This window comes from Ceratocystis lukuohia (genome assembly GCF_044167205.1).
Source record: "Ceratocystis lukuohia strain C4212 chromosome Unknown Supercontig2_pilon, whole genome shotgun sequence".
Classification (NCBI taxonomy): domain Eukaryota; kingdom Fungi; phylum Ascomycota; class Sordariomycetes; order Microascales; family Ceratocystidaceae; genus Ceratocystis; species Ceratocystis lukuohia.
In genome coordinates this window covers 86,630-112,838 of record NW_027263521.1, presented here as the reverse complement: position 1 = coordinate 112,838, position 26,209 = coordinate 86,630, and the positions used below count along the sequence as shown (strand labels likewise).

Below are 26,209 nucleotides of genomic sequence, written 5' to 3'. Positions count from 1 at the left end.
AGCCATTGTATGGCCAACCTGATAACACTTGCTACATTTAGGGGCTTTCCTTGTCCTAGGCTCAACATTCTCAAATCCAGACGGCTCACGCCTCGTACTTGAGGCTGGCTGAGTGGGTGTTCTGAAAGTCGGACACCTCCATGGCTCTAAAATAGGCTGCTGATAAAGTTGATTTCGGTTTAGATGCCAATGAGGATGAAAATATTTAAGGGAAAGATTCCGGTTTGTCTCCTGAAGTAGCTGAAGAGTGTGGACACAGGGTAGACCAAGAGAAGATGTGAATGATTGGGTACAAGCTTTCAGAGGCTTTCCAAGAAGTTGCCGCTGCTCTTGGACTTTGCGTAAAGCCTGATGCGAGACCCAGCCACGGACAGATTCAAATGGTGCCACAGGGATATCTAGAGGCACACGTAATTTCTGGGAGGTTTGCATTTTGTGAAGCTCTCTCATCTGACCCAAGATTGCGTTTTTAATGGCTTGCCAAGCATCGAAAAGATCAAATCTTGAAGTTCCCAAGTGTGATTTGATCAGCCAGTGAATTCCTTCAACCCTTGAGGTAGCGGTATTACCAAAATGGAAATACTTGTCCACCCATGCTTTTACAAGTCGTTCCTTGTGTGGGTTGAGCCAGTATGTCAAGACATACCCAACTTCTTGAAGGTGTTGTGAGGTGTACTGACGCCGAAAGTCTTCAACACGGGTCTTGTACGTCTCTTCGTCTGGCGATGCGATTATGGAGTGCCACCATCCATAAAACTCCTCCCATGCCTTGGTCTCCGGACTGTCGGGTGACTCATTGCGCTTAAGGCCAAAAGCTGGTTGGCAGTGTTGGAGAACTGCCTTATTGGCATGCCAAAGGCAAAGCAAGGCAGCAGCAGAAGGGAAATGAATTGGAACAGCATTCATAACTGCTTGACATCGATCTGTGAGAACAACAGAAGGAAGTTCTTGTTGGTATAGAGACTTCAGGTGTTGTAATGCCCATAGATAGTCATCCTCCGTCTCTCCTGAAAGGAATGCGAAGGCGATGCAAAACGATTTCTGGAAGGAATCGACTCCGATCATATCCAGGAGCGGCATAGAATACCGATTTGTCTTATATGTACAATCAAGTAACAAGACATCTGGGTTCTCTAGTAGATATGCTATAGAGCTAGGATGCGCAAAGAAAAGAGCTGTTAAATGGTTTTCCGAGTCAACCCGAACTTCGCACCTAAAGCCTTCTATCTTGAGCTGGTCGATGAGGGCTTGTACGCTGCTCTGCCCTTGGCGTAATTCTCGTCTCGCAGCTGCAATTTGATTGCCAATGTCTTTTGCAGTTGCAAGAGTATCTGAGGTATTATATAGATACGTCCTGATGCTTCGAGGGGCAACTCCAGCCGTTACTAGGCCCGAAACTGTAGATATGTCCTCTGTTTTGAGAGTGCGATGTATGGGATGTGCAGATGGGTCGTCGCTTGGCGGATGATTATGCTGGGCAAATTCGCTGCCTGGCCGGTAAGTTAGAGTCCAGCCACCGTCATCTGGAGATTCTTTGGCTAATACTGAAAACTTGCAGCTAGTTACTCGACTTGAAGTTCGGCGTTTTCGTATGGCTAAAGGGTTTGGCGGCTTTCTAGATCGATCGCAAGCAACAACAACTTTTGTCCGGCCATTTTTAGTCTTTTTAGACTTTCCAGTTGTGAATGCATAGCCTCGAGGTTTCGCCCAGGCATTCGCAGCAGCAAAGAGAGCTTCGCGAGACTCGTAAATCCCTTCAGGGGGAAGGATATCGTCTGGAAATTGACTGACTTGTAGTGCCTCTGCATTGTCTGCTACTTCATCTGCTGTGTTGTTTGCATTTACAGCATTTAAAGCGTGTGATAAAGCGTCTGTCTCCATCTCTATCTGGTTTATCTGGTGTATTTGATGTGGTGTATGTGGTGTATTTGGTTTCATGTATCTTCTGAATTTGCATCGCTGTTGAGGGGTCAAAATCATACTTAGGTAAGCCAAAAAATTGCTTAGGTAAGCAAAAAACAACAAGGGAGGGGGCGCATAAAAGAATTGGGGGCGCGCATGTAGGCGGCGCCCGCCCCGACCCGTCAACCTCCAAAGCTCAACTAAATTAGCCAAGCCTCCTTGTTTACATGGACCACGAGCTCTTAATCGCTCTTGAGATTGATTGGTCGACGGGCCCAAACCTCCTTGCTTTGCTCATATCTGGCAGCACCGATCAGAATTGGGCCTGCGTAGCTATTCTGCTTAGAAATAATTCGCAAAATGCAGGGTGGTGTCGGAACAATCTACTGAATTCAGTCATATCACTTTTGAAGTCACTCGTGATCCTATACAACCGCATGTGGAACCATGCTGGTATACAGATTGATTGAATTGGTGAAGCTTGTCTCTCTATTCCTTTTTCTAAAGCGTTAAGTTCTTCCATCATGCACAACTAAGCTGGGGTATTCAGGCTCGGGTTTACCCAGGGTTAATCCGACTGAAGGCAGATTCCCCACAATACTTGTCTTCCATGTAGTGGTATATATGGAAAGAGGAGGAACCAAACTTTTCATCAACTTTACATATTAACCCGAGGGCCGATTCTTACAAACTTGAACCTCTTAATAAATCAAGTCTAACAAAAGACTAATCACAACAGATGATGTTGTGAACTGACGTTTTTAATCAAGTTTATTGAGCTGTAAGAGACTAGGTTTTCTTTTCTTGACCGAGTAAGCCTAGTATTTCATGTTATGGGCCTACCCAGTATTCTACCGAATAGGCAACATCCGTTGCTACCGCCAAGGCGACAAGAAGCTACCTAGAAAACTGTGACCCACATAATAGATGTCCATTAGCCATTTCCAAAGGCATTCATAAACACGACCTATGCCTTTGCCATACCAACTTTCACTTCACTTCACATGACTGACGGAACATTTCGTGTCTATCAACACTCCAACTCTTCTACTGCTTCATACACAAATAACTGACACTGCAAAATGGACAACCTAAATTTCTCGGATATAGAGGCGGTAAAGGCTGCTTTTGCAGCCATACAAAGGTATGTGATATGTGGTGCTGTATGAATAGATTGGATGTAATGTAATCTAACATCCACATGTCACTGTCAATAGGGAAAAAGACGCTGAAAAGGCTCAATCTGCCGAAAAAGACAAGCTCATTGCCGACAAAGACAAGCTCATTGCCGACAAAGACAAGCTCATTGCTGCCGAAAGACTCCGCGCCGAAGAAGAAAAGGCTCAATCTGCCGACAAAGACAAGCTCATTGCTGCTGAAAAGGCTCGCGTTGATGCCGAAAGACTCCGCGCTGAAGAAGAAAAGGCTCAATCTGCCGAAAAAGACAAGCTCATTGCCGAAAAAGACGAGCTCATTTCTGCTGAAAAGGCTCGCGCTGATGCTGAAAAGGCTCGCGCTGATGCTGAAAAGGCCCTTAATGTTAGCACCTCCCTCCATGCATACTTGTATAATCTCTACGCCCACTGTTTCCAAACCATCACTGTTCTTCCACCCAAAGACGAAAACGCTACAGTCCCAGCACAACATCTGTATCTAGGCGAAACTGCCCCAGGAAGTTGTTGCATTGGCGTGATTTCCCTGTCCTTCATGAGCAAAAATTCGCCAATCTTACCAACGCCTTTGGAAATAAGCTGTTGCTGCCATGCATTTCAGCACTCCGTGAAGATCAGAAAATAGTAGCTGAGTGGACACATGGTAGTGAAGGAGATTCTTCAAAATTCTGTTCAGCAGTCATTGAGCAGCCTACCGCTAATATTGCCAAAAATTGGCTGAAAATTGAGCCAAAGGGAATCGAAAAAATCGAATTTCGCACTAATATGCGCCACATCAAGCGTCTCATTGATCAGATTGAAGAATGTCATCGCCAAGAAGCTACTGTTGAGGTCTCAAGAGATGATGATGACTATAATAGTTCGAGCGATGTGGTCGATATTCTAGAACCCGTGACGATAATATCTGCATCTGCTTTACGTGGTCGCGGTGCTCCAAATGCCACAGTTAGCCTAAGGCCAAACCTAAAGCGGCCTGCTATATTGCCTCCTGACGCCAGTGAGCCACGCCCCAGCAAAGCGCAATCGCCAAATCGGAGCATAAAACCAGATGGCACTTGCGTTGCAATTATGGAAAAGACTCTCAAAGATAGGTGTCTCCTTGTTATTGAGCACAAGCCTGCTCATATACACACGCCAACTTTACTTGAGAATGCGCTTGAGCAAATCGCCAAGTCAGATGGCTCTATATTTCTTGGGTCGATGGGTCCTGAAAGCGTTAGTGGAACAAAGAAGATGCCGAAATCCCAAAAAGGCTTGGCAATAGTTGCCAAGGCCCTGGTACAGACATACAATTACATGGTCGCCCTTGGCCTCTCCTATGGCTACATTTCAACAGGGGAATGCACTGTTCTGCTTCACATTGACTATGAAGAGCCATCGGAGCTTTACTTCCATCTATGCGTCCACCAGAAAGATGTTAAGGGCATACCACTTCGCCCTGTCACGGCACCGCTGGCGCAAGATGATGACATTGCAGCTGCACTTGAAGATGGCATCAAGAACACACCCTGTGCGATTATCATGACTATGATACAGCTGGCCCTCAATCAGCCAAATCTTTCGGCCCAGGAAATTGCAAGTGTGCAAAAAGACCTCCCCAGATACCCGGATACCAAAAATCCGCCATCAGACCCATCTCCTGGACCTGGCAAAGGGGATGGAAATGGCGGTGGTAAGGGGGGTGGTAATCCCTCTTTGAGAGACAAATATCCACTACTACCCCCGCCTAGTGGAGGTTCGTCAAGCCAATCTCTCCAAGATCCTTCCAAACGGCAAATGGCAAACAAACACACTTACATGAACCCTGGGCCGCATCGTCCTCCCCAGCCTGAGTACTGCTCTCAAAAGTGCTTGTTGGGTGTAGTCAATGGCAGTTTTCTCGACGCATCATGCCCAAATAGCCACCTTCACTGGCAATATTCTGCCTCCTCAGATGGCAAACACCCACTTACACTTGCCCAGCTGGTGGATGTTATCCAGACACAGCTCGATACTAACCTCGACTCTGATTGCGAAGTTCAGCGCCACAAGTCTGGCCTCTTTGGCACGCTTGTTAAGCTGACTGCCCATCCTTATGGCTATACATTTGTTGGCAAGGGGATGATGGACCTGGGCTTGCCGTTCATTCACCATGAACTACAAGTGTACAGCCGACTGAGGCCTATTCAGGGCGTCTTCGTTCCAGTGTGTCTTGGCCATGTCTCAATGCAGCAGACACTAAATGTCGAGTTCCTTCCCATCCGCCAAATGCTATTAATGTCTTACGCAGGCGAGTCGGTTAGGGAGATGGGTGATGTTGTCGATAATATTGAAGCACAGCTGCTAGCGCTTGGGGTTGTGCATGGCGATATCCGTGAAGAGAATGTGACATATGATGCAATGTCTGGACGAACTATGTTGATTGATTTTCATCGGGCCCAGGTCTTCGATCCTGCTCCAAAGACTGCATTTGCGGTCTGGGATGAGAGTGCGGCTGTAAAAAGGGGTCAATATGAACATTCCTGGGATGACAGCAGATCTACTAAGAGGATTTGCTTAGATACTTGACGCCAGTCTATCAAAGAAAGTAGGATATGGTGAAGTCTTCATCCATTGCTGGGGGTCTTTGACGGCATGGACATAATTCATGGATGCATCGGTATAGTCCTTAGCAGACTTGTTGATTTTTGGCCTCACAAAGCACAGGCCAATTCGATCGGCATCGGGTTATTAACAAAGCCAACTCGATCTTTGCTTCTGGTCCTATCACACTGGCCACTAGAAAGACCTTGCCTCATTACCTCTCGCTCCACTGAAGAGCGTTTTTTTAGCAGAGCATAGGCCTGTCGGGGCTCGGCGGCTCATGATAAGCGCACTGATGAGTTTGACATTCATTCCTTCAACCAGATATGAGTAGTACGTAGTGGGCGGATAACTGGTATACAAACATATATATCGCAAAACTTCCTTCCCGTCAGTGTTTTCTCTCTTCTCTATTTCCCTCACTGTCAACAATATCACTACGCAACATCACTATCGCACCTTGTCTGCTTCACCCAATATTGTTTCTCGTCCAGTCTGTTAAATCAATAGCCCTCACGATGAAGCCTTCTATCCTCCTCCTGGGGTCCTTTTCCGTGACTGTGGCTATGCGCTTGGGTTGGTCATCGAAATCCTGTAAGGCTTTTGACTGCGTTGGCGGCCAGTTTCCGCACGACAACGATGATATTCCCGAGGATGAGCCCTCTAATAGCGAAGCCGGATTTCTAGCTTTGGAAAATGTGCCTCGGGATGTCCTACTGTTGTCGCGACGGAAAGCCCGCCCGAAACAACGAGTGGTGTTTTAACTACTAGCGCCCCTTTGTTAACTAGCTCTGCCGCTCCCTCTTGCAGCAACCCTATCTTATCAACTAGATACATCCAGGGTAACCAGCACTGCGGCTTCTCACCTGACCTTAGGGGCCGGCCTTTGACTGGTACTGGAGTCACCTCAATGACGTCAACGACCTCTACAACCTCTGTCCCCCCTTCCACCAGTACCAGCACCGAGATGGGCGGTGATGGATGCGCTATCATTATTGTCTCTATCTACATCACGGAGGTCTGCAATATGATGCAAGCTTTGCAGAAAGCACCTCGTCCCTATTTAGGCCCAGTGATAGTTGGTGCTGGTTTGTATGATCGTAAGATGGCTGATGATGCTGTTGCATGAGACGCCTCTACTCTTTCCGAATAGGAGGATTTGAGGCACCCCAAAACTGTTGATGCCTCCTCTTGTCCTGCCCCTGCTGAGATGCTGGTGAAGAGTCTAGGTCAGAAGAGGCAGCCGCCGCTGCGTAGAAGTTCGGGATGGGAGAGATGGAGGTTTTTGTAGTGGCATCTTAACGCATTAATATGATTTTCAAGTTGCTTTTTGTTAACAAGAACTTGTCTGGAATATGCTTAACGATAAATGACAGTAGCGTTGAAGCTAGGCAGGACACGGACTAAGCGCCATATAGCCCTATGGACTATGCTGTGATATCTAATTGTCCTCTAACGTATGTGCATAGGAAGTCGGAAAGAACCCGGCACCCCTGCGGACAGGATTCTATATCAAATTAAAACGAAAGCCGTAAATCAGTTGAAATTCATCGCTATTCTGTTACCATGGTGAACGGCGCGATTGCCCAGCCTTCTGCACCGATCGCCTGGATGACTGAAGCCCATGTTCGGTTTCCTGGCTGAACTTATTTCGCCTTACCGTGTCGTTCCACGCCCGTGACAGCCATTCCACTTGCAATAACGCCCATGCATGGTAAAGCCCTCTTGTAGACACATCTACGATTGAAGCATGTCTTGAAGTCTGGTTGTCGGTTGATGAAGCTAGAACCGGATCCTTTTTGTAGATCTGTCATCGTCATCATCCTGGCCATTTACACATGGTTCTTTCGTGACACTCACGCCTTCACTAGGGCCCACAGACTCAGTCTCAGTCTCAGAGGGGAGATCGTAGATCCAGGACTGATTAAAGTCAATCAGCATAGTGCAGTCAGATTTAGCATTGTATGTCACATTCTCCTCAGAGATTTCATAATGCAGAACCCCAAGCTCTCTCAGCTGGGATTCGATATCGTCAACATCATCTTCCATTTCCCAAACTGGCTCACCTGCGTACGACAACAAGAGCATTTGGCGGATGGCGAAGAACTCCACATTCAATGTCTGGTGCAGGGAGACATGGCCAAGACACACTGGGACTACAACACCCTGTAAAGGCCTCAGCCGACTGTACACCTGCAGCTCATGGCGGTTGAAGGGCAGGGCAACGTCCATCGTCCCTTTTCCAACAAATGTGTACCCATAAGGATAGGCAGTGAGCTTGACAAGAGTGCCAAAGAGGCCAGACTTGTGACGTTGGACCTCACAGTCAGAGTCAAGGTTAGTATCAAGCTGTGTCTGGATAATATCCACCAGCTGGGCAAGTGTAAGTGGGTGTTTGCCATCTGAGGAGGCAGAATATTGCCGGTGAAGGTGGCTATTTGGGCACGACTCATCAATATAATCACCATTGACAACACCCAGCAAACACTTCTGAGAGCAATACTCTGGCTGAGGAGGACGATGCGGGCCAGGATTCATAAAAGTTTGCTTTTGTGCCACATGCTTTTTGGAAGGATCTTCATGGGGCTCGCTTGACGACGCTGCATTCAGCGCGGGTAGAAGTGGATATTCTTTCCCCAAAGGCAAATCACTACCCCCCCCGTTTCCATCCTCTTTGCCAGGGCCAGGAGATGGGTCGGCGGCAGGTGACTTTCTAGGGCCCGAGCATCTGGAGAGACACTTTTGCACATTTGCAATTTCCTGTAATGAAAGATTGCGTTGGTTGACAGCCAGTTGTATCATAGTCATGACAATCGCATAGGGCGTGTTCCTAATGCCAGTCTCAAGGACACTAGAGATTTCATGATCTTGAACCATTCGAGCATTTTCTTTCAGGCGGAGTGGGATGCCACTGACATCTCTTTGATGGATGCAAAGGTGGAAATAAAGCTTTGACGGCTCTTCATAGTCAATGTGGAGCAAAATAATGCATTCCCCAGTCGAGAGGTAGCCATAAGACAGGCCCAAATCAACCATGTGATTGTACAAGGGAACGAGAGCCCTCGCAACCATCGTCACGCCAGTTGGTGGCCCCTGCTTCTTCTTTGTGCCGCCAGTGATTTCAAAATCTCTTGTTTCAAGGAATATAGCGCCATCGGACTTTACAATATCCTCAAGAGCATTCTTGAGAAATGCTGGCGTATATGCATTAGCAGGTTTGTGTTCAATGACAAGGAGATTCTTGTGCTTAGGCTTGTCCTTAAGCGGCTCTTCCACAATCCTAACACAAGTGTCATCCGGCTTTATCTCGTCATTTGGTGATTGTCCTTTGCTAGGGCACGCTCCGCTAGCATTAGGAGGTGATGGAGCAGGCCGCTTAGAAGTAGCGGTCCTCGAAGGACCACGTGCACGCAAGGCAGATACTACAACTAAATCTTCTGGAAGGTCCACCATATTGTTCAAAACAGCATAGTCATTGTCTGTTGCGTGCTTATCAAAAGCACCTTGGGAGTGACACTCTGTTTCCAGATCGATGAGACGTTTGACATGGCTTGAGTTGGTGCCAAATATAATCCGTTCTTTTCCTTTTGACTCAAGACGAATCCAAGCATTGGCAATCTTTTCTGTCGGTCGTTCGATGGTGTGTGAACAGAAGTACGTGGATTCGGCTTCATTGCCGTTCCTCTGGCAAGACATTCCGGTTTGATCATCACAAGTTGCTGCAGTACATGGCAGCACAAGGTTATTTCCAAAGGAATTGGAAAGATTATCGAATTGTTGCTTGTGAATTTCGGGGAAATCCTGCCAGTGCAACAACTTCCCAGGGCAATTTGGATAAGCGATAGATGTTAAGGTTGGGTCAGTAGTGATTTCTTTATCAAGTTTGATAAAAGGAACACTTTGGAAGGAGTATGAATAAAGGTTATACAAGTGCACGTGGAGAGAGGTGCTCGCATTAAGAGCTTTTTCAGCGTCGGCGCGAGCTTTTTCAGCGTCGGCGCGAGCTTTTGCGGCATCCGCGTCCGCTTTTGCGGCAGCAATTTGTTTGTCCAAGTCGACAGAGCGGGCCTTGTACTCGTCAGCGCGAGCTCTTATTGCATCTCTTTCTCTATTTACGTTGACGTGCTGATGTTAGACAGCATCCTAAATGCTTTCACAACAGAAATGCTTTCACAACAGCACTCTTCGCTTACCTGACAAGCGCTTGAAACGCAGCCTTGACTGCCTCTATATCTGAGTAATCCAGATCGTCAATTTCCATTTGGCGTGGTAGATAGTGAGACAAAACAATAACGATAGCGCTGCAGTATGCTTGGAAATGAATAAGAATACTGTAATTCGATGTTGGATGTGTTTTTCTCATGTCAGTATGGTTGTAGGTTTTAGGGCACAGGGTCACATGACAATCTAACCCTAACCCCGCTCTAAGATAGACTTACGTAGCACCAGCTTCGGAAGTCTGTCACAGAGTATGCTTCCTTCATCATCAAGCTTTTAGAATCAGAGAATCGACATACAATATTAGGATAGCTATTAATACGAGACTCACGTATTTATATGCATCAACGTGAGTGATTATAGCGCTTGTTTACAGTGGCCAATAGCTGCAGGGTTACAACTGCTGTATCATAGACGCAGGCGTAACACCCACAGTTGATAGAGGTACGTGGTACATGATACGCGGTATGTGACAGAGATTTAGAGCTTGATCTTTGATTAATCAATCTGCCTGTTCGTTTTTCCCAGTACAATAGTACAGACCTAGATTCCAACGGCCCCTCTGTGCATGACAGTAGTCCTGTCCCTCAGGAAGAACATATGCCTGACCGGGCGGGATGTATCCAATGCCTTGAAGAATGCAAGCTTCCAAGGCCCATTTACATTGAAATGTATGCTGGAGGGCATGAGAATCACATCCTCCGTATAACGAAGGCGATGTTTAGTCTTAGAGAGAAAGTCCATCACTATAGAGTGCTCTCTTCACAGACTTGTGGCCACTACTGGAAGACCCATGTCTAATTAGGTCCAGATAGAAACTACAGCAACGGGCCAATTGTGATGGTAAAGACGGATGCTTTGCGTTTGGTGTAGGAAGAGCCTTCGGAAAAGGTGCACGGTGTTCTCCAGCTCGCTCTTAACCGCAGCTGTAGGCAACTCACACATGGTTCCATCAAGCAGTAGGTTCGTCAAGTTCCGATACCACTTCGTTTGGCACAGAATGCGTTTTATGCTAGTGCGATTTTCAATAAACGCAGTGACAGGATTTGACGAAACATACCCAATGTGAAAGACAGTATTTCGTATGGGTTATCATCGTGGGTTCCGACTGCATGCGTCAATTCTGAGAGAGGTAATGGCCTACAAAGCAGCGGCTTCCAGGGCAGCCCGTCATGCTCCCACCATGATGCCCCTGATGCGTTCTATTTCTCGCAGTTGGTCGCTAATTTCTTGCTTGGCGCAGGCTTCCCTTGCTTCTCATGTAAATCTACTATGAGAAGATGCTGCACTTCATAGAGCATGACTTTTTGGCTTGTTTTCAGTTTCCTTCAAAGTAGACTAGCAGATCCAGTGCTTTCATTGATGTTATTGGTGATGGTGCATTTTGCAGTGTTGACTGCTTTGGTCTGGATTTTGGCTGTATTAGGCCAGATGGAGATCGAGGTGAAGATAAAGTTGGTGATGCAGCTAGGCTGGAGTGTCGATTGCGGCCATTGAAAGCGTTGTGAACTATACTTTGCCCCCAAGGGATTCTATATCTACCGCAGTTGACGTGTGGGTTATAGTAGAACGTGATAGTAGGTGATTTCTGGGCGTCAACTAGGAGGTTATATACTCTGGTTGTTAGTATCATGACATCATTAACAGCGGTGAAGAACTGAACCAACCATACACCCAGTAGCGACTTCAAGACCTAGATATAAAACAAGTAACGAAAATGATGAACTTAATAATGATCTGTTCCTCAAGATCTAATAGTCAACACGAGTAAGGAATCCAATCGTGCCCTGATTGAATCATATTCTGCTGGCGATGAAGGCTATGCTCAGAGATCATATAGAGGCTTGCAGCACTTCGGGTGCTGATTTGTGGGTTGCTTTGAAGGGCCTGAAGAGGAAGAAAGCTTTTGAGCCTTGACATACTTGGTAGTTGAAGAAGCGTTTGACGGAATGAAAAATCAGATGTAAGAGGGAAAAGTGCGACGCATACTCGCCTGTGGCGCAGGCTCATCTTGTACGTTAAATGATTACAGTGAGACTGAGGATATCAGTATTGCTATCTACCGCAATACCCATCGTCAAGTGATAGCTCTAAGTTTGTTGATGAAACCATTATTTATCCTATTCATTGTCCTTGACATGTGCCCTTCGCAACTCATGTCACATTAAGAGAAAACCATCTTGGAAAGATACACAGGCTCACGATTATTTAGCAAATCTAAATTAATCATCACTTCTACGCATGCCCAGCATGGCGGAACTTAATTCATAATGGATTAAAGCGTCTAGACTTGGATTCTAAAATTCCTGCAGGTGGGAGTTTATCTCAATGCTATGACAATGGGACGCCGGGAACGACGAAAAAGAGCGAGCCTTTTACCTGCAATGAATGTCTGGCGTCTAGGACGGTAATTCAGTGGCAAGTATATAATTCTTTGCCCATCCTTCATAATCCATGTGCTATCAGTGTTGAGAGTGGGACGATAGAAATGAGGGGAAAACAAGGAAGTTTGATGAATTGATGGTGTTGTAGGTGTAGCTGTCTTTTCAAAGGACCCTGATGCCAGTTGCTGTCGGTCATTTGAGAACACGACTGATGTCACCCCATTTTCATGGCCCTCAAGCGTCTGCAGACATGTGCCAGAAGTGCCATCCCAGATCTTGACTGTCTTGTCCCCTGACCCTGATGCCAGTCGCTGTCCATCATTTGAGAACACGACTGATGTCACCCAATGACCATGGCCCTCAAGCGTCTGCAGACATGTGCCAGAAGTGCCATCCCAGATCTTGACTGTCTTGTCCCCTGACCCTGATGCCAGTCGCTGTCCATCATTTGAGAACACAACTGATGTAACTCCGCCACCATGGCCCTTAAGGGTTTGTAGACAAGCATTCCAGTTCTCCTCAACCCCTGAATTTAATTCAATCCAGCTTGGCTGTTCATGGATGAAGTGCTGTCTCGTTAAGCTGTTGGTAGGACTAAAAATCAGGGCTGATATGTAAACCTGAAGTGGAGCACCTTCGATGATTCCCCCATGGGAGAGAAGAAACAGACGCGCGTCTTTGATGATATCTTGAAGATCTTGTGATGCTTTGTTCTGCTACAGAATGTTAACTCTTGTGTCGTCAAACAAAGTCTTCTCATTGCAGAGATACTTACTAAATAGGCTTGCAATTTTGCAATCGCTCTTCCCGCTTCGGAAACGCTTTTGAGAAGGCTAAGAGCTTCTAGCCAGTGAAGATAATCGTTTTTGAAGAAGGAGAGGATTTTATCTTCTCCACTGGTCAGCCCATGTTCCGCTGAGTCTTCAAAATGATCAATCCAGGAAAGACAAGAATATTTAATAGAGGCTAATGGGTCGGGATCAGGGGCAGAAACGTTGTCGATGAGATATCCAGGCTTTTCCAAGTAGTAAATATCTCGCTTTAGCGTTGTGCCAAGAATGTCCAGTGATCGCTCGAAGATTGTCTGATGTCGCTGCGCAATGCCATAAGGCAGCATCTTGTCTGAGGCTTCGCTCCGCAAGTAGTCTTTCGCGGACAGATGTACAAAATTAACGAAGCCGTTGTGAAGAGTCAAGAACGAGCCACAAGATGCAATGATATCTTCTACCTCTTTCTGGCCACATGGCTTTAGTTCCTTAACTAGGGCATGTAACTGATGTAAAGTAATAGGTCAATATACAGTTAAGGTTATAGCAAGGATCTCCTCACAGATAGACCCATCATTAGACTCCGAAATATGTCCTAGCATTCGTTCGTATAGAGGACTAAGCCCAGCTGGAATTGTCTTGAGTGTACTGAGAGTGTGGCGTTTTTTAGTTTTCACATCAGAAAGCTCTTGGCAAACCAATGCTACCCAGAGAAAAGTGCCATCGGCATTGGCGGTCAAATAATCCAGAACAGCATTTTTCATGTCGCCATCGTACCCTTTGCTTTTGGAAAGGTATTCCACCTTGGATGCAATGTAACTTTCAACAGCCTTTGAAACTGAATGCTGATTTAGTTCGAGATGTATCTTTGATTTCTGGTCGCCATTGCCAAGCTTTTCTTCGATATCTGGCCAATTTCGGCTTGACACGACCCATTTGGCACGTGAAGGCACAATGATGAAGTTAAGTAAACGTTGCAAGCCCACACTACACTCGTCCAAGGCATCCACAATCAAAACGGTGTTTTCCAGGGTTGGGTCATTCAGCATTGCTGTCGTTATCTCACAAAGGTCATGCCAGGGATCTTCTTGGCTGCTGAAAATATTGTTTTTGTAGTCGTATTTCTGACGCACATATTTGGTGAGCTGTGGGTTGCGGCGTGCAAGATGATAGATAAGGCCTCGTAACACGGATGTAGCTGTGTCGAGTCGACTTCCGCCCGTAGCCTGACAAAAGAAATATGAGATTGGCGCCAACGATGATGACTCCAACTCGTCAATCAGGCCACAAAGGAGCATTGTCTTTCCCTTGCCAGGGTCGCCTCTGATCCACAAAACTCCGCTCTGTATTTCGTTCCGGAAGTGCTGAAAGTCTGCGTGGTCGAGAATCCATTTATAGGAATCTTTCAGCAAGCCACCCTTTTTCTCTTCGATATTCTTCTTCTCTATGTAGGGGTCGGTTATGTGAAGATCGGAAAGGCATCGCTTGTCATTCTCGTCTTCATGTCTCCTCGCCAGGGCACTAACTGTCTCCCTCAGACTTCGTAGCCATATTTTGTTTTCCTGAGTGTTGTACTGGTCCATCTGGCGTTTCAAAGTTTCTTCAGCCTCTTTGATGTCATTGAGCTGGGTTTTCCAATCGTCGGTTTTGAGCATACCCTTAGCAATAGCAACGCCCCAGTTCCGATGGTAAAGACGGATACTCCGCATTTGATAGAGAAGGAGCTTTTGAAACAGGTTTATGACGCCTTTCTCCAGCCCGTCTTGCATTGCGGCTGTGGTTGCCTCGCACTTGCTTTTGTCAAGCAGTAGGTCCGTCAGGTTCCAGTACCACTTCATTTGGCTCAGAACATATTGAATCCCAGAACGATTTTCAAGTGACTCAGTGATGGGATTTGACAAAATCTATCCAATGTTAGCTAGGAACGGTATTTCTTTTGTATTTCTTTCGCAGTTCGGCTCAGATACCTCAATTCCGAGAGAGACAATGGCCCATGCAGCAGCGGCTTGCGGAGCCACGCGTAAAGCCCCCTCCATGATGCCTCTGATGGCTTGAAAAGCTTGCAAGCCCTCGTTAATTCTGTCATTGACGGAAAATTCCTTGGCCGTTCGAGCAATGCCATCCTGGACAAGCTGCTGCATTTCGCATGGAGTAACCCTCTGACTTGTTTTTTCTTTCTTTGCTTCTAGACTAGCGCATCCGTGAAGCTGAGCCAGAACAATTTTTTCAAACACTGCCACCAAATCTGGCTCTTGCTCCACTGATTGATCATATGCCTGTTTCCAAATTCTCTCTCGTTGATTGAGATTCGGCTCTGGTTCGGGCTCGGATGTTATCGATGAGGGTGCATTTTGCGGTGTTGGCCGACTAGACCCGGATTCTGAGTGATTTAGGTCAGATGAAGGTTCAGGGACAGATGGAGGTTCAGGGACAGATGGAGGTTCAGAGACAGATGGAGGTTCAGAGACAGATGGAGGTTTAGAGACGGATGGAGCTGCGGGTAGACTAGATTGTCGATTCCGGCCTTTAAAAACTCTGTCGAATATACGTTTGCCCTTCGGGAATCTCATCTTTAATGTAGTTGAAGTGTGGACTGTAGTAGAACGTGATAGTAGGTGATTGCTGAGTAGAGATGGTGGAATGTCCAGACAGGTCTGTTCTTCAAGTGCAGAGCAGCTTCATTAATGCTAGATGTAGTGAGATAATGAGAGCAGAGTTGCTGCTCAATTCTGCCCAACCAACATCATCTCGCAGCAGCTACGACGCTGATACATGCGCGGATGCCAGCAAGGATTTAACCGACACATCAATTTTGCCCAGCTTGTGAGTGCTGTATGTGCTGTAACTGAGCAAAAAACCGAAGTCAGCAAAATGCCTTGCCTTTACAGGCGAGCCAGGCTATCCAATGGTAATACCCCCGTATCACCTAGACATGCAGTGGGTGTATGATTTTTCTTGTAGGCGGGCGCAAAAGGACATGGTTACCATCGTCACTATGCTCCTTCCCTTCATGCGCAATTATTAGTCATACCACCACAGCGTAACGGCTTTCCTGATATCCACGTCACTGAGCAAGGCATTTAGCTCTCTAAACCAACCAGCCACATCACAGAATACGACCAAGATAACTTGCGTGAGATCGCCATAGCTCTAGCTTTAGATTGAACAAAAATATTTTCATTTTAGTCGGTCTATTTTTTAGGTTGCAGAGCTCGTGTGATCCCACTGAGATGACAGTGATCTAGCTCGTATTCTGTTGCGTGGCGCGGTATATATGTTAAGTGGCGTCCCATACGTGTCCCACTTATCCGAACCTATTGTGGCTGAAAACGTGACAGGATTGACACCACAATGCAAAAGGAATAGTTCCAGGTCGTAGCATAGACTTAAACCTTTTAATAAACTAACTGATTCAACATTTAGATCTGTTCTACATATTCCCTTGCTGTACGTTGTGCAACGCACAAGTTATCTGCACATTTAGCTGCCTGTGTTGGATGAATGTTGGATAAACTACATGGAGGATGGGTATTGTGGGGAATCTGCCTTCGGTCGGGTTAACCCTGGGTAAACCCGAGCCTGAATACTTCAGTAGGGTAGCCCTATTTTTAGGTTCAGTTCTACCTTTCCCTGTCACAGTCGTGTGCTATTAGCCTCCATTGAGCTCCATTTATACTGCTTTACCTGTTGTATGCGAGCCTTCAAGTGCATTATAAGTTGCTTTCGTCAAATATTCTGGTTCTTTGAAGAAACTAAAAGGGCTAGCAAAGAAGAGAAACTTAGGCAAGGAAAGGAAAATAAAGAGTCTCTGTAGCACCAGCGCCCGGAATCACTAACAGCAAATTGGGATGAAGCTAGAAGCTGAACCCTGCCCTTCTAGTAGTCCCCATAACTCAATGCCAAAGTTCATTAAAGGCAGCGCAAGAATTGACCGATGCGCAGCATTAAGATACTTGTCTCAGCAGAATACACATATATGGTCGGTTTTACCTGGCTAGCATTCACAATAGTGGCAATAAAATTTTACTTTCTGGATCGTGGTCTTGTCATAATACTTTTGCGCAAACGTCCTTTAACCCTAAGGAGCTGTGTCTGTTTGATCCGCGGCTTTCGCAATGTATACATCTAGTCTCGTTCTAAGCAGCGGACCTCAACTCTGTTACCAAGGTATGGTCAGGGTGGCCACTAATTCAAAAGCTCGCATTCCAGGCCTTGATTGTGCTATTATTTAGCCTAAATGTCAATAGACTCCCATCATTTGAGAACATCTGTCTACAGGCTTGTGCTAGAAGTCACTGCCATGCCCTGACCTTTTTATCTGAAAGCCCTAGCACTACTACTGTCTGTCATTCAAAAACGGTCCTAATATCGCTCGGTCATGTGAAGCCCGTCTTCTCACGTCTTATCAGACAACCATCTAATCTTTCCACTGGCACTCCCCAACCCAGATGCTTGTAGAATCGATTAAAATAAATGCGACACAACTAACTCGACGCATCAGGAATTAGATCATAGTAGCGTGCAGATGTCTGCGGTTCTGCTGTTAGCCCTAGATATCCTAGATTCTCGGCAATAGATATGCATCTTGGCGCAGAGGGGTCAACATTTTGGTGTCGCTGAAACTTCGCTCCTCCCCGATTGACGTCATTGTTCCGGGTCCACCTGCATTTATCAGCGATACCCCACTATATTTTGGATCACAACCTTTCGTAGCATATGCACGCATTATTAGGGCCTACGCGATTATGGTCTTGATCTTAGCTTGTAACCACTTCACTCTTGGGTATTCCACTTGACTTGTACTTGGCAACGAAGCTAGGTCTGGCATATTGCCTCCGTGAAGACACCGCCGGCGAGTGCGAGTTGTGAGTTCTGGGCGTGTCTGAAGCAAGTAATGGAGGGGGTATGTTTCATCAAAGGAAAAAGTCTTTCATTGGAGTGAGACGCCTTGACAAGCAGAACAAAGGCTCTCTTGTTGTTGTTTTTGCGTTGATCCCAGCTCCAGCTGTGTTTGCTTCTGGAAGACAGAAGCGCTGCTTGACGTGCCAGGCTGTTTGTGGGTGGCTCTCTCTTCTTACCCAGCCAGTGCGATTCTTCTCAGCACTTGCTACCGTGCTTCTTATTGTCTATACTTCCCGATGGCATATTGCACAAGGAGTGCCCTTTAACTCTACCGCGCATTGTTGTCCTGCAAAACAACAGTAAAGTTGGACAGCTCCGCTCCTGAACAACCTTTTTTTCGCCTGCTAGTGGGGGGACTGACTCAATAGTTATGGCCTTTTGACACAGGCCTGCCTAAGCTTCAATTAGCTGCCTAGCTTACTATCGCTATGCAAGACAGTAATTGAGAACACTACTAGGGCCGCCCTCCCAACGTCCGACCTTTTCGTATGCACAAACACAAAGACCCAAACCAAAAGTTGCCATGGTACGTGCGATTCATCCTATTTTCTACAGCCCAAAGACGCTTTGTTCCATTAACATCCAGACACATATCAGGTTGACATTTCCGACACTGATGTTTCCGTCCGCTTCAAAATTGGCGTGCACACCTTTGCGCTCTTCATAAACAGCCTAGACCTGTGGTCAAACATTTCAGAGCAGCTCAGCGCGATAATCAAGGCTCGCTATGGCACAACTGGCCTTGTCTCAGCCAATGACCCAATTGCGCTTCCCCGCGCGGAGCCATGGCGAATAGTGTACGCTAAGCCCAAGGACCCGCATGAGCTCAGGGCCGGCTGGGTGCCGCTTAGATTCGACGACGAAACGGAGACGCCCGCAAGATCGGGACTGACCGACGGCTGCACTTTGGCCTTTGCCGTGTGGCCCGGAACGGAAACAAGGGCGCCTTTGGATGTCGACTTTGTGGTTGATATTCCCCAGATCGACGACTACAGTGACGAGGAAGCGGATGGCCTAGGCCTGACTAGCCGCTCTGAACTGACAGCAGAGGAAAAGCGTGATCTAGAAGAGCAGCATAGACAGGAAGAGGACATGGACATATAGCTAGCCATGAAAATCAAACGTGGCAAGAAATAGACCACCCTGTTTGCGTACCCTCCTGCGTGTTGGTGAGACATGTAATTGTTTGTGTCTCGGTTCCAGAATGGCTGGATGGCCTGTCGGCTAGGGATGAATGAATGGATACATTTAATTCATATATCCCAACCCTATTGTGGGTCCGCCTTGTACAACTTGTGTGATAGACGCCCCCTCCCCCCCACACATTAAAGCTTGGTTGCTATTTTTCAGCTTGTTGATTTTCCCCCTTATTTACGCCTTTGTTTGGCTTGCTTACTTTTAGTCACTGGCGGCTTCTGTTCTCTTCTGGGTTCCATTTCTGGTCCTTCGTCTAGCTCTTGTTTATTCGTCTGTTGTTTAATTGCCATACTTGCACGGCCTGTGGCTGTTGCCCTCTTTCTTTCTTTCTCTTCTTACTCCCCAATGCTGGGACCCGCCCTTGAATCATTTTCATCTGCAGCCTTGCGACCTCGACCTTGTCCCTCGTCTCTTTTTTGCTCATATCACATGCTTTAATATTGGCTTTTTTTCCGGCCGCAAATCTCGAAATCTAGATGCGATATCTTTCGTTGCTCCGTGGTAGCGTGTGCCTTTTGGCGCCGATTGGCCTGCTATCAACCATCTACCTTTACTACTACCCCGTATTCTTGCGATATGCCTTTCCGCTGCCCCAGGCGCCAAATGTAGCCAGTGCTCCTAGTCCCAGCGCTGCCTTCTTCGACACGCTAAGGCGCCATTCACCCGTCAATCTTGACTTCCTTGGCCCGCAGCCGCCCCTAGCCCCGTTTAGAATGCTCACCATCGGCGATCCACAGTTGGAGGGCGACACTTCGATTCCTACAACTTGGCTAGGCCACATGCCGCATATGTTCGACGTCTGGGATCACATCACCTTCGCAACCGAGTTTGGCTCTCTACGGCTGCGATTAAAAGCTGTTTTTCACGACATTGTAGACGTGTTTTTTGAGGACCTGTACAATGAGCTCCTGTCCATTAGAAAACGGGTAGATCTAATCGGAAACGACTTATACCTGGCTCACGTCTTCCGGACCATGAACTGGTGGACTCAGCCAACGCACATCTCCGTTCTGGGCGACTTGATAGGAAGCCAGTGGATCGACGATGCCGAATTTAAGCGCCGTGGTGATCGTTACTGGAACACTGTTTTCAAAGGCACTGAGAAGGTGCCTGACGAGGTGGCCACCTACCCTGCCGAGGAGTACGACCTTTCCGGATACATAGGCAAAGAAAACGACAGCTCCGCCGCGGATTGGACCCGTCGGATCATCAATATCGTTGGCAACCACGATGTAGGCTATGCCGGCGACTTGACCGAGGAGAGGCTCGCACGATTCGAGCACACCTACGGAAAATCCAACTACGAGCTTCGATTCGAGTATCCTATCACCGACGAACGCCTTCGGAAGACCATTTTTGATGAAGAATCCAACCCCGACTCCACGCGCTTAGTCCCGGAGCTGCGACTAATCATTGTCAACAACATGAATCTCGATACCCCCGCCAAGAGCTCAAAGCTGCAAGACGATACCTATACCTTTATCAATGATATAATTGGTACGTCCTCGGCTGTTGAGTTTGATGGCCATTTTTCTGTCATCATGACACACATCCCGCTACTCAAAGAGGAAGGAATTTGCGTTGATTCTCCCTTTTTTGATTTCTATGACGAGGAAGACGACAGCGGAATTCGTGAACAAAATATGCTCTCTTACGATGCTAGCAAAGGCTTTCTCGAGGGGCTACTTGGCATGAATGGAGATCCCGAGGCCGCCAACAAGGGTCTAGGACGTCCCGGCGTCATTTTGAACGGCCATGACCACGCTGGCTGTGACACATACCACTACATTAACCAAACGGATGATGTCCCCGTTGACGAGCGCAGATGGGCTGTCCGTCGGTGGAAAAATGCCACAGAGTCCAAGATTCCTGGGGCCGACGGACTTCCTGGCGTCCGCGAAATCACGGTCCGCAGCATGATGGGTGATTTCGGAGGCAACATGGGCCTGTTTAGTGCCTGGTTTGACACAGAAGAGTGGAAGTGGAAATATGAGTACGTAGCATGCCCCCTAGGTAAACAGCATATCTGGTGGGCGGTGCATGCCATAGATTTGGTAGTGGCTATTGGAATTCTGATCTCAGGCTTGGATCTGGTCCTGTTGAAGATTGCTGGGTTTGATGTGGAGACATGGATCCGAGGCACAAAGGCTCAAATGGAGGATAATGTTAGTGCCAAGGCTGCAAGTGAAGGCCAGGGCTCGCCACCATCAGCCAAAGCCGCTGGGTCCGTTATTTCCGAAAGAAAGAAGACGATGCTGTCTCCTCCTGGAACCCCGCTGATTGTGGACAGCGAAAGACCGAGGTCCTTAACACCACGGTTAACACCTTCTATCCGGGAAAGCATTGAGACTCCAGACCGGGATTGAGGTGCAGCTAGAGGATATGGGGTAAGATATGGAAGGTGCAGATAATCATGTTGCTAGAACACACTGGATAATAGGTATAGTGTATAATGTGTATTTAAACAACGCCAGTAGCTCAATGTGGGGGAGTTCCAAAGTTCCTTGGGACAAAATAATGATGATAATTCTACAGCAGATAATGGCAATGTTCCATTTAATTACCTGGCTAGATGAGGCTGTAGCTGGTCCGTCCTTCCTCCGGATCTCTCCCATCCTCTCATTCATACTCATAACGCTCCTAAAGCGGCCAATGCGTTCCGCAGTTCTTTCACCGCCGTAGGCACGTCTTCAAAATTGAGTGCTGAAATGGCCCATTTGGCATGCTTTTGCGCCTTGGCTGCATCAGCCTCATCGGTTGAAAAGCTGTGACTCGTAGGCGCAGGCGGCTTCCATGTATCAGCCGGGGGCGCTGAGGTCGGCGAAGCAATAGGTGGAGAGGCAGTCGCTGGTGGTGCCCTCAATATAGGGGCAGCTGGGGGTACAGAGGGCGGCGCGCTGTTATATGCTGGCGCAGTGTATGGATCAACGCTAGGCCCAGTAGGCGAAACTGAGGCCGAGACAGCAGCGGGAGGCCACCCAGATGTCTCGTCAGTGACGCTCATTGGTGATGGCGGGTCTACGTTACGGGAGGTTACTTCCTGGGGCACGCTTGGGAGGAAACTAGGTGTTTCAGGGTTAAGCTGTGGCTGTGAGGGAAGCTCGATCTCAGGATCCGCAACATCTTCTACAGTTACAGGCCGAGGAGCTGTTGGAGACGCATCGTGGGCTGTAGGCACTAAAGCAAATCCCGCCTCTAGCTCAGCATCCAAATCCGCATTAGCATTGGCATTAGCTTCTGGGGCAGTGGAAGAAGCTAGGGCCTCATCGTTGTACTGAGACTCTGGCTCGTCGAGAACTGGATTTGATGCATTTGGGTCTTCACCAGCACGTATAGCCTTGAGAATACGCGCACCGTTCCACTTGCAGAACATGATCTTTTGCCTTGTTTCCTCGTCGATCGCGCCCCAAATCTTAGCCAGGGAGAAAAAGGTAGCGGCTGCATCAAAGGTATCAGCCGTTTGCCTGGGCAGATGTTAGCAGCTATGTCCAAGTGCCAAGAGTGCCTGTTGCCGCCAGGACACTTACTTTGTTACCTTGTTTGCTCGTAGGACACGCTCGCCCCGTTCGAAAGCCTGCTGCGCAAATTGCTCTACATATGCCTGTCCCGCAGTATCGTCCGTAATTGTCTCGTCGGCATGTTCCGTCTTAGTCTGCTCCAGACGGCTCATCAACGCCGTTGTCCATTCCAGACATTCCTCATCGGTTGTATGCAGTTGGCGACTGATAATCTGGTCAAGCACATAGTATTCGCACCAATATGCAATGGCTGGCTTGACCTGACGGACCTGATTAGCCCGTAGCAGAAAGCGTAAAAGCTCAGGCTGGCGCAGGCCGTCGGGTATTTCGCTAGCCATTAGAAATAGAGACCTAAAGGGGGTGGGGGTGCAGAGAGCAGGTGGAATAGACTTTGTGGGTATTAACACAAGAGAAGGGAAAATAGAAACAAACTGGCAGAGCTCTACGCAAACCTGCTGGTTGTCATTACCATTTGGTTATCATGAGCTTAGCTTCCCCTCGCTAAGCTGCCCAGGGTTAAAGACCCCAGTCTCTGAAGTTGCTGAGTCATCACCCAAACACAAATAGTTTGGTGGAACAATTTGAGGACCATCTTCGTGTACTTAGGGTTAAGGGTTTATCATACAGCCCAGGATGTAGCTCTTGTTCCACCGTGGCCTTTCCATGCTCGTCAATTATTTGAGTCTCACTAATACTCTGTTTTCCTGTCTCTAAATGTCTTTCGTATTAACTTATGCCTGAATATAAACGCTCCAAACTCATCTTATCCCACACAATCCACGTCGAAACTGCAACCCTGGTGACAAACAAGCTAAATCGTCATCACCATGCACCACCCCACCGTGCTAGCCGCCATCGCCGCGCTCCTTTGCGCTACTCCCGGAGCCCAGGCCGCTTTTTATCCCAGAAACTCCCCGGTAATGCAAGTGGAAGGCAAGACTTATGATCAGCTTATTACGCAGTCGAATTACACCTCGGTATGAAGACTCTCAGTTATGTCTCAAGTCAAAGGGAACGTCCAAACCACTAACAGACACCTAGATTGTCAAATTTTATGCTCCCTGGTGCGGCCACTGTCAAAACCTCAAGCCTGCCTATGAAAAGGCCGCCCAAAATCTGGCTGGCTTAGCCAACGTCGCTGCCATCAACTGCGATGAAGACGTCAATAAGGGCCTCTGCAGCTCTATGGGCATCCAGGGCTTTCCCACTCTGAAAATCGTGCGCCCCGGAAAAAAGCGAGGACGGCCGATTATCGAGGACTACCGTGGTGAGCGTAGTGCCGGAGGCATTGTAAATGCCGTGACTATGGGCATAAACAACCATGTAATCAAGGTTACAGACAAAGACCTGGACAAATTTCTGGAAAGCAACCCGGAACAGCCACGTGCGCTATTATTCACAGACAAGGGGGTCACTAGCACCTTGGTGAAAAGCCTTGCCATCGACTTCCTCAGCCAGATGAGCATTGGCCAAGTCCGTAACAAGGAGAAAAACACAGTGGAAAAGTACAACGTTAAGAAGTTTCCTACACTAGTGCTGCTACCTGCGAGCGGTGGTGATCCCATTTTCTATGATGGGGAAATCAAGAAAGAGCCCATTTTAGATTTCTTGGCCCAGGCTGCCACGCCAAACCCGGACGCCTTCAAAATCAAGAGCAAGACTGTTCCGAAAGACAAGAAGCCCCCCAAAGACAGTGCCAAGGACAAGGTCAAGGCCCAGGACAAAGAGGCCAACGAGAAGCCGAAACCTGCCGAGGCTGCTCTGCATCTCCCAACGGTCCTCTCTACCGCCCAAGAGATTCAAGAATCCTTTTTGTCTTCCAAGTCCAAGACCTCTCTTGTATTCCTGGGTCCCGAGACAACGGCTTCTATCGAAACTATTGGAAAGTATCTGGCGGCCAAGCACCCTGCCTTCCCCTTCTACACTCTTTCCAGCGACAGCCCCGCTTTGGGTCCCCTACGTGCGGCTCTGGGGGTCGAGCAGGAGGAAAACATGGTCGTCGTGAATTACAAGCGTGGTTGGGTATCCAAGTATGATGGCGACTTCACCCAGAAGAGTATCAGCGACTTCATGCAGGCTGTCGTGGCGGGTTCGTGGAAGAGAGAGGATCTTCCTAAGATCGACTTGGCCGAGGGTGCTCATGATGAGCTGTAAGAGAGATATGAGATATAACCAACCCCTAAGTAAGTTTGATAAATTGTAACAGTGAGTGTTCGCTTGTGCTATTTGCTGTGCGTGAAGTGTAGTGCAAGTAATGTAGTGTCGTTTGAGTGATGTGTTGATTCGCTTTATATATGCTGTCTGTTCCCAAATAAATGCGCTGTCAATCAATGCCTAGTTGTCACATGGTTATTTTCTTTGCATACATACAATGTAGGGGCTGCAGGCAACTAAGCAACTCCAACACCACCATGTACAACCCCCCCCCCCCCTCCCCTTCTTTTCCCCAACGCCCACATCAACTTTTAATCATCAAGACTTAGTCCGGTTCCCTTGGAAACACTGCCCTCCGCCACCATGCGATTACCTTTGTCTTTGACAATATCGTTTAAAAACCTCCGTACTTGTTTACATCCATCCACGCCCACAGCCATCATACCCTCCATACGGCTAATCTGCATACGGCTTTCGCACAGTAACACCACAATCTTGTCTGAGGACCCAAGGGTACCGACAGTTAGGAATGGCAGCTCTTGTTCTTCTTGAGAGTTCAGATCCAGTAATGGATCTGCCCCTTCATCGGCCGCTGCGTACGTCGATGTGGATCCCGCCGTGCAAGCAGAGATGTAGTCGGTCATTGGTATTCCGGCGTCGATGAGAGCCAATGTGGCAGCATTAAGAAGCGCTGCAAGGAGAGAGCCGTCTTGGGAGAGAACGTGTAGGGCGATGTTGATGGCACTATGAGGGAACAGGTGGGTGTGGAGTGTGGCAGCAAAGGCGCGGGAAATGGTGGCTTCAAGTTCTTGCGTACGTCTGTAAAACTTGTTAGAGCGTGTGATTCGGCGCGTACTAGACTATGCTAGCCAGGTCAAGTCAAGTCGAAGCATCGGCTTTAGATTGCGACTCCCAATCAAACTTACCGATCGTTGCGTGCTCGCCTCTTCCGGTCGACTGAGCTGAAGCCCGCCACTACAATGCTCACCACAACGGCTGCATGGCCGCCGGTACTTGCGGGCGCCCTCTTAGTGCTCTCATTGGGGCCATTTACCACACACATGACTTTGGTATGGCCCATCTCTAGATAACTTGAACCATCAGCGGCATCTTGGGTGCGGATTTGCGCGTGCAGGCGACGCAGCTCATTCCATCGCCGGCCATCGGTGCGTAGAAGCGCGAGTGAATATGTCGAAGTGTCGAGGGGCATTATGTGTAACGCTAGTGCTAGAGGTCAGTGATGGTGAAGCCGTATAAATGTAGACATTCAAAGAAGCTTGTTCATAGAAATGAGGAAAAAAGTCAGTGTCAGCATACTTTTAGACTAGATAAGACACTGTTATCGCTACGGTATTGGCACTGTGCTGACCTCATTGGGGTCCCCTCCTGTGGATGGACTTTCACATGCATTATATGTACATCTTCTTCGTGTG

At 47.8% G+C, this 26,209-nt stretch overlaps 10 protein-coding genes across 10 annotated transcripts; 5 read left to right on the top strand and 5 right to left on the bottom strand.

Moving 5' to 3' along the window:
- Positions 1-205: 205 nt before the first annotated feature.
- HOO65_020032 (mutator-like element transposase) lies at positions 206-1,881 on the bottom strand (the record flags this gene model as incomplete). Its single annotated transcript, XM_071006678.1, has 2 exons — positions 206-240; positions 294-1,881. 2 exons carry the CDS (start codon positions 1,879-1,881, stop codon positions 206-208), a joined length of 1,623 nt encoding a protein of 540 aa, XP_070860670.1.
- Positions 1,882-2,984: 1,103 nt separating this feature from the next.
- On the top strand, positions 2,985-5,621 carry HOO65_020031 (uncharacterized protein; the record flags this gene model as incomplete). The annotated part of the gene is made up of 3 exons (XM_071006461.1): positions 2,985-3,046; positions 3,120-3,551; positions 3,722-5,621. 3 exons carry the CDS (start codon positions 2,985-2,987, stop codon positions 5,619-5,621), a joined length of 2,394 nt encoding a protein of 797 aa, XP_070860669.1.
- Positions 5,622-6,154: 533 nt separating this feature from the next.
- Positions 6,155-6,765, top strand: HOO65_020030 (uncharacterized protein; the record flags this gene model as incomplete). Its single annotated transcript, XM_071007061.1, has 2 exons — positions 6,155-6,391; positions 6,478-6,765. The coding sequence occupies 2 exons, from the start codon at positions 6,155-6,157 to the stop codon at positions 6,763-6,765; spliced, it is 525 nt and encodes a 174-aa protein (XP_070860668.1).
- A 424-nt stretch (positions 6,766-7,189) lies between these two features.
- HOO65_020029 (uncharacterized protein) lies at positions 7,190-10,311 on the bottom strand (the record flags this gene model as incomplete). The annotated part of the gene is made up of 6 exons (XM_071006389.1): positions 7,190-7,243; positions 7,297-7,443; positions 7,497-9,744; positions 9,830-9,967; positions 10,076-10,095; positions 10,288-10,311. The coding sequence occupies 6 exons, from the start codon at positions 10,309-10,311 to the stop codon at positions 7,190-7,192; spliced, it is 2,631 nt and encodes an 876-aa protein (XP_070860667.1).
- A 1,863-nt stretch (positions 10,312-12,174) lies between these two features.
- Positions 12,175-15,146, bottom strand: HOO65_020028 (Vegetative incompatibility protein HET-E-1; the record flags this gene model as incomplete). Its single annotated transcript, XM_071006409.1, has 4 exons — positions 12,175-12,954; positions 13,014-13,511; positions 13,704-14,909; positions 14,973-15,146. 4 exons carry the CDS (start codon positions 15,144-15,146, stop codon positions 12,175-12,177), a joined length of 2,658 nt encoding a protein of 885 aa, XP_070860666.1.
- A 3,284-nt stretch (positions 15,147-18,430) lies between these two features.
- On the top strand, positions 18,431-19,011 carry HOO65_020027 (uncharacterized protein; the record flags this gene model as incomplete). The annotated part of the gene is made up of 2 exons (XM_071007068.1): positions 18,431-18,433; positions 18,505-19,011. The coding sequence occupies 2 exons, from the start codon at positions 18,431-18,433 to the stop codon at positions 19,009-19,011; spliced, it is 510 nt and encodes a 169-aa protein (XP_070860665.1).
- A 569-nt stretch (positions 19,012-19,580) lies between these two features.
- Positions 19,581-21,470, top strand: HOO65_020026 (Protein TED1; the record flags this gene model as incomplete). Its single annotated transcript, XM_070999976.1, has 1 exon — positions 19,581-21,470. One exon carries the CDS (start codon positions 19,581-19,583, stop codon positions 21,468-21,470), a length of 1,890 nt encoding a protein of 629 aa, XP_070860664.1.
- Positions 21,471-21,733: 263 nt separating this feature from the next.
- HOO65_020025 (Vacuolar protein sorting-associated protein vts1) lies at positions 21,734-22,960 on the bottom strand (the record flags this gene model as incomplete). Its single annotated transcript, XM_071006840.1, has 2 exons — positions 21,734-22,568; positions 22,632-22,960. 2 exons carry the CDS (start codon positions 22,958-22,960, stop codon positions 21,734-21,736), a joined length of 1,164 nt encoding a protein of 387 aa, XP_070860663.1.
- A 489-nt stretch (positions 22,961-23,449) lies between these two features.
- Positions 23,450-24,776, top strand: HOO65_020024 (putative protein disulfide-isomerase; the record flags this gene model as incomplete). The annotated part of the gene is made up of 2 exons (XM_071006804.1): positions 23,450-23,599; positions 23,664-24,776. 2 exons carry the CDS (start codon positions 23,450-23,452, stop codon positions 24,774-24,776), a joined length of 1,263 nt encoding a protein of 420 aa, XP_070860662.1.
- Positions 24,777-25,087: 311 nt separating this feature from the next.
- HOO65_020023 (Exosome complex component SKI6) lies at positions 25,088-25,986 on the bottom strand (the record flags this gene model as incomplete). Its single annotated transcript, XM_071006982.1, has 2 exons — positions 25,088-25,595; positions 25,703-25,986. The coding sequence occupies 2 exons, from the start codon at positions 25,984-25,986 to the stop codon at positions 25,088-25,090; spliced, it is 792 nt and encodes a 263-aa protein (XP_070860661.1).
- Between the last annotated feature and the right edge of the window lie 223 nt (positions 25,987-26,209).